General features: G+C 33.7%; 1 protein-coding gene across 5 annotated transcripts in view; it reads right to left on the reverse strand.

Annotated features, from left to right (window-relative positions):
• Positions 1-15,021, reverse strand: part of hth (Meis homeobox homothorax) — a 290,065-nt gene that overhangs the window by 261,006 nt on the left and 14,038 nt on the right. For all 5 annotated transcript variants that reach the window (XM_076126853.1, XM_076126854.1, XM_076126852.1 and 2 more), the window contains exons 2-3: positions 6,866-7,038; positions 2,654-2,795 (exon numbers count right to left, since the gene is read on the reverse strand). In XM_076126853.1, the coding sequence (XP_075982968.1) occupies positions 2,654-2,795; positions 6,866-7,038 (315 nt within the window). The remainder of the gene's footprint in view (positions 1-2,653; positions 2,796-6,865; positions 7,039-15,021) is intronic.

A 15,021-nucleotide genomic window follows, 5' to 3' on the forward strand; every position in this document is an offset into this window, starting at 1 on the left:
GTATTTGATTGTCGGTTTGTACAGATTACCAGTTTTACGAAGCCCCGAATTGTTACAAAATGACTCCATTTTCTTTTTTGTAGCGTTCCAATAATACGTATTAGTGTTTCGATCTGCCTCGTCATGTTATTATAGGCTGCATAATGAAATATCATTTTTATAAATGTAGCAACACTTTCTTTATAATGTTGCCATTTTACACAAGTGTCCTTCCAGGAAGTTTGTTTGGAATTTGAGTAAAAACAAGCGGTTTTTTTTTCACGGCCACGGGATTATGTTCGGAGGGATTGTTTTTTTGTTTCTAAAGATGGAGTCGTAAATCAGGCTTGTCTTTTAAAAGTCACTTTATCAGTTCTCTCGCTTTTATTATTATCCTTTGTTAGTTTAGTGGGCTAGTGTCTATTTCGAGAACAATATTTGAAGCAACTACGTTTTTATGTTAATCCATTCTTACGATTTTATCATAAGTACTTAATACCGTGCGATTAAGTGTGGTAATTATGTCCAACGTTCGCCATTTTGTGTCATAACGAGAACATAACAATGTCGCCATTTTAAGTGTCAGAAAAAAACATATTAAAAATTCTTCCGTTTCGCAGTACTTCTTATCACGTTGGAAGGAAATTAAAAAAATCGTCACGGTTCGAATCGATTATAGTGATTCGAAAATTAATTTATAAGGACCGAATTGGAATCGGAATCGATAACAAAGCAAGGCGAGTGCGTAAACAATCGATAATCGTTATAACTCGATGCCTGTATTACCGTATTTACCATTACTAATTACAAGTTTATTGTTATTTAAGGCATTATGCCGGAGAAATGGCCGCTACTGATTTATTGGCCGCCACGTTTCGTGTGACGGTTTAATATCCAAATGAATAATTCAATGTTGCATACACTTCTTTTGATGCATTCCATTTAAAATTACTTTTTTTTATTAATCAACCAGCTGATCAGATACTAATGTTTACAATGTGAATCTACGCTTTCACGGCAAAACTGCTGAACCGATTTAGATAAAATTTTGCAAAGAGATAGTTTAATACTAAGGATGAAGCATTGACCCTAAGCAGCTGAAATTTTACAAGGCAAGTCACATATTTTACAATTGAAATAAATACTTCTTAAAAGATTTTGAAAAATATAATTTTCACTCATTTAAAAGGAAGTTTGTAAGTATCGTACCAAGTGGCGTTCTCTAGTCTCTGCCTACCCCTATGGGAAGAAGGCGTGAAGTTAAATTTAACAGTCTTAATAAGTTTTTTTATTACAAAAAGTACTATAAAACTTTTAACACTTTAATGATACTAAATATTATAATTTTAACGAGTGTTTTCGACACCGTTGTAAACATTTATTGCAATTGTGACTTTATATTATATAAAGGTATGTATAACTCTGTAATTGTTATAAGATAAACCAATAAAAAAAACACCCTTGAATACACATTGTAAAGGTTATATCCTTCGCAAGGATATAACCTATCACCTTGCTAATGTACTATGAAAATCAATTCAGTATTTCGATATGAAAAAATCGGGAATCGAACCCACGACACTGGCAGTGGCGTAGCGACCACCTTATCCACTGATCCACGGTGGTTAGGATGTATTGTCTTTTCATTGTATAACAAAGCTTACACGACATTAAAATTTATTAGTAAGACATAGTAATATTACTAAACAGTAAGCATTTTTAATTTTAGTGAGCCATCTTTTTTTTGCGTCTTGGGTACAGGCGGCAGGTGTTCCACCAAGTTATTCAACCAGTTTGGAGTAATTTTAGTTCCTTCTGAATAGATTTATCGTCTCAATGGTTTGAACTATTGAAATGGTTTTTTCAGCCAACCTTTGTGTGATATTTAATTAGCTCTCTTTTTCTTTATTTCTTATTTTGCTAAGCTATAGACGTCGCCAAACAACTTGAACATAATTTGCTGTATTAGAAAGTAAACAGAATGTAGACCCAGTGCAGAGGACACTTGGTTGGCTGTTATACCAGTCGGGTGGTCGAAGTTGAAACGCCGTCGCCTTTGCGCGAAACTATTATACCTAAACTGACCTAAAAATCGTTCACTAAGATGTAGCGAAATTGTTCAAGTTGTTTGGCGGCACCTATACCTACTGATCGTTAAGAGAAGAAACTTTATATAAGCTATAGGAATATATTCATAAGTACATGGTTAGTGGTCCACGTAATGTCAGAGATGTTCAAGCCGCCTGAAAATCTAAAGCCTGACTTAACAACTGTTAACTTCACAGACAAGTACCGGGACTGACTTTTAACGTACCCTTTGAAGCACGGAAGGTTTTTATAAACATTACTGTCCCACTGCTGGGCAAGGGTCTCCTCCCCAATGAGAGAGGGGTGAGGTCTTGGGTTGACCACGCTGGCCAAGACTAAGCCAATTGAAATTTGAGTAGTAAATATATCTTCATAAAATTTCCATGTCACAATGTTAGTTACCTTACTCCTCCGAAACGGCTTGACCGATTCTCATGAAATTTTGTGATCATATTGAGTAAGCCCGAGAATCTGCTACTGTCTTTTCATACCATTAAGGTATCCCTAAGGGTTGTAGAGCCTAACATGAAAAAAAATGGGAAAACAACATTTGCCGGGTCAGTTACTTTATTTATAAGTAAATTACCTGTTTGCTGAAGACTGCGATGTCCTCGTTGAAGGACTCTGAGGAGCAGACGTCGCCTCCCGCCACGCCAGGGTCTCGCGGCGTACATGTGGCCAGCTCACACTTCTCGAAGATCAGCGCCAGCAATGGAAACAATGGATGCCTGCCAAATTTTACATATTGTTAACATTTGTAATGAAAATAATGTTCGAACTCGACGCAGCACACCAATGACTTTTCGAAGTTTTGTGTGTATTAGAAATAATATATAATAGTAATATAGAAATAATATAGTATAGAAATAATGTATATAACTTCTTCAGTTTAACTCAGTTCTTGAAGGAATGTATAGTTCACCACAGCTTTATGTAAATACTTTTATTTTATTTATAAAAATTCACCTATCAAAAGAACAAGTGATTATTATTTCTAATACACTTAACTTCGAAATATTATTGTTGGATTGCTTTGTGTTCTAAATTATTGCAAAATTTATATATTGAATAGCTTATCCATTATCAATCTGGCCCATTTTTATTATATTAAGATAATTTTAAACGGAAAATAAATTACCTATGTCAGGAATTGAACCTGGTATTCCACATTTAATCTGCCTAGATAAACAAATTAGTTGTTTTATTGCGCCCACGTCCATAACTTGAAACAATAAACTTTATGGTCTATTACATAAAGTTATGGTGCAATTGTGAGCGATTACAGATCAGATGTAGATATGTACGTGACGCTGATACGATCGCTTTATAGTTCTTTAGTACGCTACTGTTTGAGGTGCGGACTCAGCGAGAGCGGAGAGCGTGGCGATATTTTACGCGTTTTTATAGTCCTTTACTTATCCATATCCATACTTCCATACTAATATTATAAATGCGAAAGTAACTCTGTCTGTCTGTCTGTCTGCTACTCAATCACGCCTAAACTACTGAACCAATTTGCGTGAAATTTGGTATGGAGATATTTTGATACCCGAGAAAGGACATAGGCTATATATCATCACGCTACGACCAAAAGGAGCAGAGTACCAGTAAGTAATGTTACAAAAACGGGGGAAAAATTCACCCATTCTCTCTTATTGAACGCAAGCGAAGTTGCGCGGGTCAGCTAGTTGTATACATATATAAGAGTATGAAAATATTTTTCGTCTTGCAAAAAGGTGCGTGGTACTCGTAACCGGCGGTCCTGTATGACAAGATGTATGGATGTAAATGAGGCAAGGGAAGTGTGTATTGTATCAAGTAGCGTTATTTGGTCTCTGCCAACCCCTATTGAGAAAAGGCGTGATTTCATGTATGTAGCTGTGAAATATTAAGAAAGGTCTATCCGACTACTAGCATAAATACGAAAGTTTTTTTTGTATGTTTGTTACATTTTAAAGCAAAAAGGATTATATGTGTTTAATGATAGCACACAGCTGGTTATTTCAATTCTTCATTGAACAAGGTGCTTTTTACTTATTATTATTAAAATATAATGAAAAAACTAATGAAATACTGATAAAAAGGTCCCTCTTTTTCCCTAGTTAACTAGACATGTATTATATTGTAATAATTTCTAAAATAATACATTTATTAAGTAAAACCAGTGGTGCGGGACGGCGACGGTTTCCGCTCAACGCGTTTAAGGGGTTCAAGAAACATTGCCAGCTATAAAAATATATATTGGAAATGGTTCCGTTTAGAAATTGAAAGAATATATTTATTAAGATGTATTTTATTATTAAAATTATTATTGTATATAAATGCTTAGGCCTTTCGGTCAAAGTTAAGCTGCAGTAACAATTGATGACATTTTGCAATGGTGTCAGTTAAAGACACGAAAACCAATACAGGTATACCAATTTTTTTTTTAAAATAGGGAATGTAATGGTCAGCTAGTATATACATAAATCACGCTTACTTCCCATGGGAGTGGGCAGAGACAAAACACCAAGTACTTTGTTTTCAAACTTTTTTTATTTGTATGTCAACTTAGCTTTTATAGTATTACAATTCCGAGTATCATGTATCGCTCAGGTTGATTACTACTTTGTCACCCATCTAAAGCCTAACCTGGCAAAACTTGCTTACTCCAAAGACTTCAATTCATTCTTCATTTCAATATAGTCTTCAAACAATTATTCTAAAAATGGTACTTACTTAACTTTTTAAAAATTGAATTTCAAAACAAAGTTTCAATTTTCATGTTGTAGGATCTCTAACAGCAAAAAATAATGAAAAAAGCTTTTTAAACTTAACAATCTAGCCTCGGGGTAATACAGATATAAATTATACTTTAATTGCAATAAGTAAAGAGTGCAAAAAAAACTACAATGAGCGTAAACTGACCTTTACGCGTGATGTTTTACAAAGAAATTTTCTTTTATGGCAATATTAGAGGTTGTGGTTACATTTTAAACCACACTACTGACTTTAATATATTTATTTAATAATCATATCAGTTTGAAAATGTCAGGTGTTATTCGTAACCGGCGGTCCTGTATGACAAGATGTATGGATGTGAATGAGGCAAGGGAAGTTTGTAAGGATTCCTAGACTCTCGAGTCGGCCAAAAGTACTACAGGGATTTTCTAATTTCTTTGAATATATTGTCAATAGTGAAGTAGCCATAATAGGTCATATACCCGATTTATGGCAATAGGCTTGTCTCCTATTACATTAAACTAACACTTTTGATAGCAAAAAATTTGGGTATTTCATTTAACTCCGCCTGTATCAGCGAATATGTTTGCAATATTATCATCAGACTTCACATAAATTGTATTATTATCAATATAGAAACAAACAGTTCATCTAACAAAGGAATTTCTCCGCTCTCACTGACACAGCACCTTAAAGTTCAAACTTCAAATCAGATAAGTCAGATGTCTTAGTTCAGCGTCAAATATGGCGCCCCCTGTATCTTACATCTCTTTGAAGAGTAAAACAAACACCCTTTATAATGCAAGGGTTGTTATTGATAACTTTTGTTTTCACTACATAGTATAAAACAAAGTCGCCCATTTTGTCTGTAGTCCCTTCGTATGCATAAAACTTTAAAACTACGCAACGGATTTTGATGCGGTTTTCACTAATAGAAAGAGTATTTTCTCCGACAGGTTTTTATATATAATTGAAATACATTGAAACTATATTAGCTGAGTTATAGCTATATATAGATTTATGTCCAAGAAGTCAGAAAAAAAATCTAATTGAAGATTGCATTTGTGCGTGCGCCGCTTATACCGTTGGATACAAGTAAGAACAATGTATAGCAAAAACATTGGTCTTTATTAGTTCTACAAAAAAGTCCGCGATGACATATATCCAGCTTTTTTATTTAAGTCACAAAAACTACTTTTCTGTATTAAAAAAACATTTAATTCGTTGGGTGATGTTTATCTGGTGATATAACCAATAATACATATATCCTTATCAAAATAAGTAAGTTCATCATCACGAGCATTTAATTTAGATTATTTTTGCAGTTTACAGTGTGTTATTTAGACATATAGTTTAGGAGATATCACGATATTAGTATTGCGGCACGGTACGGGCCGGCCGCGGCGGCGGGGGCAGGCAAATATTTTTTCCAAAAACTGATAGGGGGGGGCGATCAAAGAAGAGTCACAGAAACCAAAAAACATTTTAATATTTTAAACGCGGTTAAGGGAAAGAGAAGTTATGGTGAATTGAAAATTAGTATCCAATATGTGTTGGTGCGTTGACTGTATTTGTCGAAGTAGCGGGATACACGCAAACGAAGTTGCGCGGGTCAGCTAGTAATATATAAATAGATGTGTTAGTATATCTTTTTGATTCGCCAGCTTTGACTTTGGATAACAATTCTAGATAGTCTGTTTCAAAATTCTCAAAAAACTCCTGAGTGTAGGGTATGAAAATACATGGGTCTTTTAAAACGAAAGTTTAGTATCGATATATGCAAAATTTAATTACTTATTTACATAAGTCAAATATTGACACTACTATTTATTATAAAAGCTGTTAGAAGGAATCTGCCACTAGCTAAGAAAGAGGCAGAACCTTATTAGAATAGCCAGCAAGAAATTGCACTTTTTTTGAATGTGAGTGGACTTAGCCATTCATTTACAGTATGTTTAGTGTTGAACTTAACGTCGACCGTTGAGTGCTTAGGGACCTATAGACCTATAGTCAAAGTTGTTCAAGCCGCTGAAAGGCAGATATCTTCAGCAAAACGTACGTTACCACCAGGACTCACCCGTAAATGGCGTCTTTGTCACGTTTGTGGACGAGCGGCTCGCCGGGCAGAGCGTGCGCGGGCGCGGCGGGGGGAGGGTAGTGCACGGGCGGCAGGTGGGGGTGGCTCAGTCTGTGCTCGTGGTACATCGCGCCACCCTCCATGTAGCCTCCGCCGTGAAGGCTCTCGTCGTACTACAGGAAAAAAAACAAAAAAAATATTAAAAAATTAAATCATAGGTAGAAAAAAACCATGATCTTGAAGTATAAAATCATATAGAGAAGAGAAGGCTTTCGTCCTACTAAAGAAATAGAAATAATTAATATTTAAAAATAATCATTGTCGTAATAAAATACATAGACATGTACAGAATTATTGAAGGCATTCAACTCAATAATTCTATACTCAAGGCCTAACCCTTCTCTAGTTTGGAAGGAGACCCTTACCCAGCAGTGGGACAGTAATAGGTTAAAAAAAATATAGAAGAAAATATGAAAATGAGTCGGAAAATAAAAGATAGAACCTAAAATTTAGTTTTGAATAAAAGTAAAATATAAGATTTTAAATGAGTAATTAAAAATGTATGTGTAACTTTACCATTGTAGTACAGTCAGCCGAAACGTTTAAAAAAAAGTTAGAAACACTATCAAAATTATCTCGTACTCAAATCTGTTAAAAGCTGAACACATCCTGACGCATTCTTGACAATTAAATGTAAAAAGTGACTATGAATATTCATGTGAAATGTGTAAGTCATGACGATGACTATCAGTCTCTATGGTGAGCCTCAATTAAACATCGTAAGCTTTTAAAAACGCTTGTGCTTTTAAGCAGATTAGTTCATGAAAAAAAAAACTTTGACAGGCCCTCTAGTGGGGCTTTTGTGTACTATTTCTTTAATGACAGATTATAAAGTGTTTGAGTTTTGAATAAAAAGGTAATGAGTGAAATAAAAACGTTTATTTTTTAATGAATTTATAGGCGGAACTGTCACGTTTTCAGATAGTTTTAGAATAAATGGTAGTTTAAGTTATCGGAATTGCCGTTTTAGTAGCTCAATTAAATAGACAAATTTGTAATAATTTAATTAGATATGGTGAAAAATACAAACATGTAGAAGAAATCGTTAAAACATATTATTAATGAAATATATTCAAAAACTAGTCAATTTTATATGATCTTTATAATATAATTATTTAACAAAATGCTACTAACACAATCGTAAAAGTGTATTTGACTACAAAATAGATTTGATTATAATTTGGCCTACAGACAGTTTATAACCTAATTTTTTAACACATAAGCTACATTTTACCACAGGGAAATATTTTCACGTGGTCAAACTCACGGGTGAAAACTATCATAGTTCAAAAAAACTATGTGGTTTACCCAACAGTAGGAAATTACAATAAGTATGTAACGCTAAAGAAATTAAACTCTACTAAATCTTTTTTAGAATGAAGACATCAGACCTTAAATCGTAAAATTTGTAATTTTCACAACAAACGTCTAGACATAATATTAAAAAAAACTATGGCACATTATCATACTATAATGAGCCTGTATTATATTTAATTAATACGAACATTGACCTTATGTATCTGAATATTTTTTATTTAAATTTTTGCAACCATTAAAATGATTATGAATGTTTATGAATTAAACAATACTAGTAATAAAATTATATCATAAATCATATTTTGTATATTTTTGCGTGAAAGTGTCTATTTTTTGCTTTCAAACTACAAATCATATTTAAAACTACAAGATTGCCTATTCACCCGGTTTAAAAAGCAATTTCACAAAAATCCTTTACAATTTTTACACATAAACCTTCCTCTTGAATCACTTATTTATAGAGATCTATTAACCGTATCAAAATCCGTTGCGTAGTTTTGGAGATCTAAGCATACATAGGAACAGAGAACAGAAATCGACTATAAAATACTACGTAATGATAGTCAATACAATTCAGTCAAAAAGGTTTTGCTCTACAATTGGGATCTTTGTATATAAAAGACTAGCTGACCCGCGCAACTTTGCTTGCGTCACATAAGAGAAAATGGGTCAGAATTTTCCCCGTTTTTGTAACATTTTTCATTGCTACTCTGCTTCTAATGGTCGTAGCGTGATAATATATAGCCTATAGCCTTCCTCAATAAATGGACTGTCTAACACTGAAAGAATTTTTCAAATTTGACCAGTAGTTCCTGAGATTAGCGCGTTCAAACAAACAAACAAACAAACTCTTCAGCTTTATAATATTAGTATAGTATAGTATAGTATAGATAATATTTTTGAAGGGTATAAAGATAAAAAACTCTGGCCAAGTAAAAGACAAAACAATTCACGCCATATATCGTGGGTTCAAAAACCAAATTACTATTCTAATATTTCATTAAGCAATTAAACAAAAAGTAATGTGTAAAATAAGTACTCTTAATACAATTATTCGTGAAATGATTATTGTTAATTTATGCAATACTGCCTACAGGTTCGTCGGTGAGTCTTATATTTTTCCATGATATTATCTATCGTTCTACCGAATTTTATCCAAATCGGTTCAGCAGTTTTCATGTATTAACCGACTAAACCTTCTGTTTCTGATTCATAATAGGTAATACGTGTGGTTTGCGGCCCGCTCTGATTTTTCTCAAACTAAACAGTTATTATTTTTGTATATAAACATGTACATTATGTAAGTCTATGATATAAGTAATAACAACCCAGGTAACTGGGTTGTGGAGGTCCGATTAGTAGTCGCTCCAAGTAAAATACTGGTATTCAGCTGTCTCCGGTGAGACTGGAAGCCGACTCCAACATAGTTGGAAGACAGGCTAGGCTGATTGATTTATATGTTATATAATATTATATACTACTTCTGGTTAATTATTCCAAATAATAAAACAACTTAAATTGCACTTCATAAGGTTATCTCCTACATACAAACTAACAAAATTATCACTCTTTCTTCAAAGATCTGTTAAATAAATTAACATAAAATAATCATATTATATTATAATTAAACATTGTTCTTGAGAGTCTCGGTTATTTGTTAAGGGCCATATTTTTGATAAAAACCTCCATTTTAATATAATTAGTGTTTCACGGCTGCGTTTAATTTTTTTCATGTTTTATTAACTTGAAGACAATTAAAACATAAAGAGTTTTAATTACTTGAAACTTATTAACTTATCCCCCGTGGTTTTGTCCGTTTTAGTTAAAGACTAAGCTAACATATGTTGTGGGAACTTATTTAATTTGACAACTTAATAATGAGCAATAGGTTGCACGATTGGTCTAGATTGTAATTAATATTTATGTACTAAGTCCAAAATAAATTAGCTGTTGATACAGGCACAGTCAGCATAAGCCTAAGGATCTTATAATTCTAAATGTTGTATATCTTCAACAACTGCGAGGCTAGCGTACAAGGCTCTCTATTTAGTCGTCGGACTATAGGTACTAATATGTTATGAGTATCTTGTGAGTAAGTATGTATATTTGTTTCCCTTTCACGCAAAAACTTCTTAACAGATTTTGATAAAATTTGGTACACGGGTAGTTTATAACATGGAGTAACACATAGGATACTTTTTACCCCTCAAAGTCGTGTACAGCTAGTAATCTATAACCCCAGAAATATTTCAGGAAGAATTTAGTTGCCTATATTGCTATTTATTTTATGTTAATAGTTTCAGTCAACCCGCACTTGGCCAGCGTGGTGGACTCAAGGCCTAAGCCCTCCCTCATTACGGGAGGAGACCCTTGCCCAGCAGTGGGACATTAATGGGTTAAATTTATTATTTATATAATAGTTTCAGTAATATACCCGTACATTTGTGTCAGACAGACAGGCATTTTTAAAACGTAAGGGTATAAAAAAGGGACAGTAAAATGCTTTAATGATCGGTTCTCTATCGATTGGTGAAAAACGCGTTGTCACTACATTTGATAGAGGGTATCCAAGATGGCTGCGATTCATACTACAGGTGCATTGTTATTTAATGCATTTACTTTTAATAGAAGGTTCGCAGGAGCTCGTGGCTCAGTTAACAACAGCCGCGCGGATCCATCTCTGAGGTTAAGCCACGCTTGCCGAGGTCGATCTGTGGATGGGTGACCATCTTATACATATCGAGTTCCTCAGTGTTTCGGAAGGCACGTTAAATTGTGCGTAAACTTACCCCCGGTTTCTCAGGTAAATTTAACGGTAGTTTATCTTTTCAAACTGTCATTTTTATATGAGTTTAAACGCTATTGAATAGATGAACTACGGCAAAATGTACCTCAGAAACCGGGGGTTAGTCTGCTCTCAGAAATGGTTTAGTCTCTACCAATTAGCGTCGAAACAACAAAGTAATTCCTTAGTAATAGCTTTCTCTAATAAATCATGATAACGATAAGTTTTACTGCTTATTCAATTCTAGCCATTATTATGTACTTTAGTGTTGCGATTGTTTTTGTGTAAACCGTGGTCGGCTATCGCATTGTTTTATGTTTCTGACTGTACTTAGTTCAAGAGCTAGACTAGCTCTTAGACTATTTGTTATTTAATTATTTTATTCTACTAAAAGACTTAAAAAGTTACATATAGTTTATATTTTATTTTACTGAAAGCCTAAAAACAGTAAAAACGTGATACAAATCATATTTGAGATGTGCTGCGAGATCTTATATGCACATAAAGTAAAATACGTTTTGTATGTTCTTTACCTACCACTACGAGGAAATAGGCGTGATATTACAACAGGGTTACTATTGGTTTATTATTATTACCAAACTCGGCACTACTATTAAAAACAATGTAATAATTAAGAAAAAGACCAATAGCACATCGATCAACCTGGAAATCGAACCTGGGTCTGTGCTAGCAGTCGAATACACTACTACAATTGACATTCAAGAACATATATTTAGATAAATATCTTCAGTAAAATATCTAGCACTTAAAACAAAACGCAAATTATATAACAGAGGGGAAAAAAACATTTAATCGCAATTTGTCTATGGACGACCATAGACAGTGACATTAAGTCATTAAAAATGAATCTGTAGCATTATGGTCGGTAATATAAGGCCTAGATTACATGCTAGCACCCTAAGTTCTGTGCTATTTAGGTAAATTATACACTGTAGGACCCCTACAATTGTGAAAATGTACTAGAATGAATTGATTAATATGAAATATGGTTCAAATAGATAATTACAGACTGGAATACGTAGAATGGTGCCTTAGGACAATGGATTTCATTTCCAAAAGGACGTAACGTTTGTTACAAAGACATAAGGCTTATGTCGTTTTGAAATTGTATGTTTCAATTGTCATTTAGTAGGGTGTATTTGTGTGATAATTATTTGTAAAATCCCGGTGACAAATACCCGTTTCCTTTGCGAAGGAATAGAAGTAAAACGTTTTTAGTCGTTATTTCTGGTTTATTTTACTTAACCTTATTTCTTTTTTATCTCGATGGTAACTTTTTTTTAATCCGGTAACGTCTCCTCTCGAACCTAGGAGGCCATGAATTTACCACGCAGGTCAAGTGCGGGTTGGGGACTTGGACTTGGGGTAATTTTTTATAAAAGGCAAGCCGGAGTTATAATTCACTGTCTAGGTATAGTACCTTAGTGACTTAGTATGCCCTCAAGAAATATGAAATTACCAAAAATATTTCAACTTTTTCAAAACTGTTAAGTCCGGGTTCGAACCCGAGGCCTCATCATGGAGTTTTTCCTTTAGTTATTCTAAGAGATGATCAAGTTATAATGATAATTGTTCAAACATATGTCTTCAAGGATTTTCTTAATGATCCACAATGATGAATAATAAATTAATATTCTAAGAAACTAGAAATTGTATTATGACTAATTCTATTCTCTATATGCGTCTGTGGCACGGACGGTAGTATATCTTACTGCTACAGGGTTCAATTCCCAGGTCGGGAAATGTGCTATTGGTCTATTCCTAATTTACCTATATGGCAATAGACTCGCCCCCTATTACATGGGACTTACTTTGTTAATGGCAAAACGCGGGTGCATTTTATTATTTCGTAACTCTGCCTACACCGTCAGATTTAACAAGCGCCATATAATCGTACCAAGTGGCGTTCTCTGGTCTCTGCCTACCCCTACCGAAAGAAGATGTGATTTTATGTATGTATTAAAAGTATGTCTCATTTTTAGTAGAGTCTATTACATTGCAAAAAATATATTTCCCGCCATTTCACAAACAACAACAGCTTGGCGCCATTGTTATCAGATTTCTCAAAACTCCGAACTCCAGTAGCCAAACGTCACGAGATTGTAAAATACTTCGATATTATTGATAACAGTTATCAAACACATTGTATTTTTATAACAATTATAATTATTTGAGATTATCTATGATTGGAGTAATCGTGCTTTGTGACGAATAAACGACATCTGTCATTTACGTCAAAATAAAAAATTTAAATTAAATTTCGTTTGTAAGGAAGGACTCAAGCCCCATTCCCTTCCCCTCTTTTGGGAGGAGACCCTTGCCCTGCAGTGGGACATACACGGGTTAAAGAAAGGAAGGTATAATGCTAGTTTTTGATAGCTAACGACGGAGTATAGGATAACTTATCGTATAGTTACAGTGATGATTATAACAAATATGTAATTGAACTACAAATTTTCAATTGTTTTGCAACTGCAATTTTGTAGTGGCGGAAACTGGACTAAGGCAAAATTTTTACATGTAGTATGTTGTCAATATAGTACCAATAACGCTTTAGGTACCAATTTTGAACGAAATTGGTAATCATTTCTTACTTTTCTGAAAATCAAGAGACTTTATGTTGCTTATAAAGTTTGGATAAGTAACAAACAAAAGTCACATGCAAGAAATAAAATTAAGTACTGAGTAACATGTGCAAAAGCTCAGAAATGTCCTACATATCCTTCATAATAACATAATATAACTACTTGTAAACAAAGGAGTGTTTTTAACGTACAACAAGGACGTAAGCGCCCAACTAAGCAGAAACCCGACACGTTTTCTCTGAATTGACAATCAACTCAATTTAAATGGTTACAATTAAGCAACCGAGCTTAACCAGACGTATATATAGCCGTACGAAATCGCAGCACTAACTATTTACAACCGCTCCACAATAATCACCATCGTAAAAGTCGCTTTAAATCATAATTACTTATAAACCGAATCGTATATACTTACAACAAACATTTTCAACTCTATCACAATGTAATAAGGATTATAAAAATGTCCTTTATCAAACAAATCGAAATAAAATAAACTGATGAGGAACATTCGACTCTGACACATAAAAAATAGAGGTTATGTTCGTAAAGTGAGGTTATGTTTGTGTTGGCGCGTTATGAAAATGGCGGCAAAGTTAGGTATTTTTATTGGGGCATGTTTGAAACAATGGATGTTTGTGAACGCCTAAAATTATTTTGTGTACGTCAAAGCTCGTTTCATACTTTTGTTTGATAAACGTGTAACTTTAAGATTATTCTTAGTTATTGAGTGAGAACTTTGCCGTACAATTGTTTTCAAACAAATAAATATGCGTTGTTATTTATTACGTTTTCACGATAGATGTGTGTCTAGATAACTTTCATTGCCATTGAAATAACACTAAAAAGCTTTTGTTCGTATCTGTTTAATGAAAAAACTATTAATCAAAGTTTTAAAACAAAAATGGCGCGAAGAAAAACCATTTTCCAAGATGGCTACCGTAAAGGTGCGTTCCATTCATAACAATTCGACAACACGCACTGATCAAGCGATAACAGCCTACAGCCGGGGGTTGATAGGGGGTGAAATTAGCGTTTATTTAATCGACATTACTTTCGGTCGCCATGAAACAAACTGTAGCGCTAAGCGGCCATATTGAAAATTTACTGTTTCAGGAATTGTGCGTTTCAATTACAAAGTTTCGTTTAAATCTGTCAAAACTGAAATTAGTCGGATAGTTATCTTTCGAAATTGTAATTTGAATATTATTATACCATTTTATTTGTAAAAAAGAGCTATAAAATTTATTTAATGTTACAATTTGTTCTTCGGAACAGTATTTTAATTCGTATCATAGATTATAATGACAGTTTTCCGTATACGGGTAAAGGTATTTACCAATCAGCCTAATTAATAACTTGCAATTAATTTTCTGCCATCTTAATGATAA

Source organism: Anticarsia gemmatalis, chromosome 19 (assembly GCF_050436995.1).
Source record: "Anticarsia gemmatalis isolate Benzon Research Colony breed Stoneville strain chromosome 19, ilAntGemm2 primary, whole genome shotgun sequence".
Classification (NCBI taxonomy): Eukaryota; Metazoa; Arthropoda; class Insecta; order Lepidoptera; family Erebidae; genus Anticarsia; species Anticarsia gemmatalis.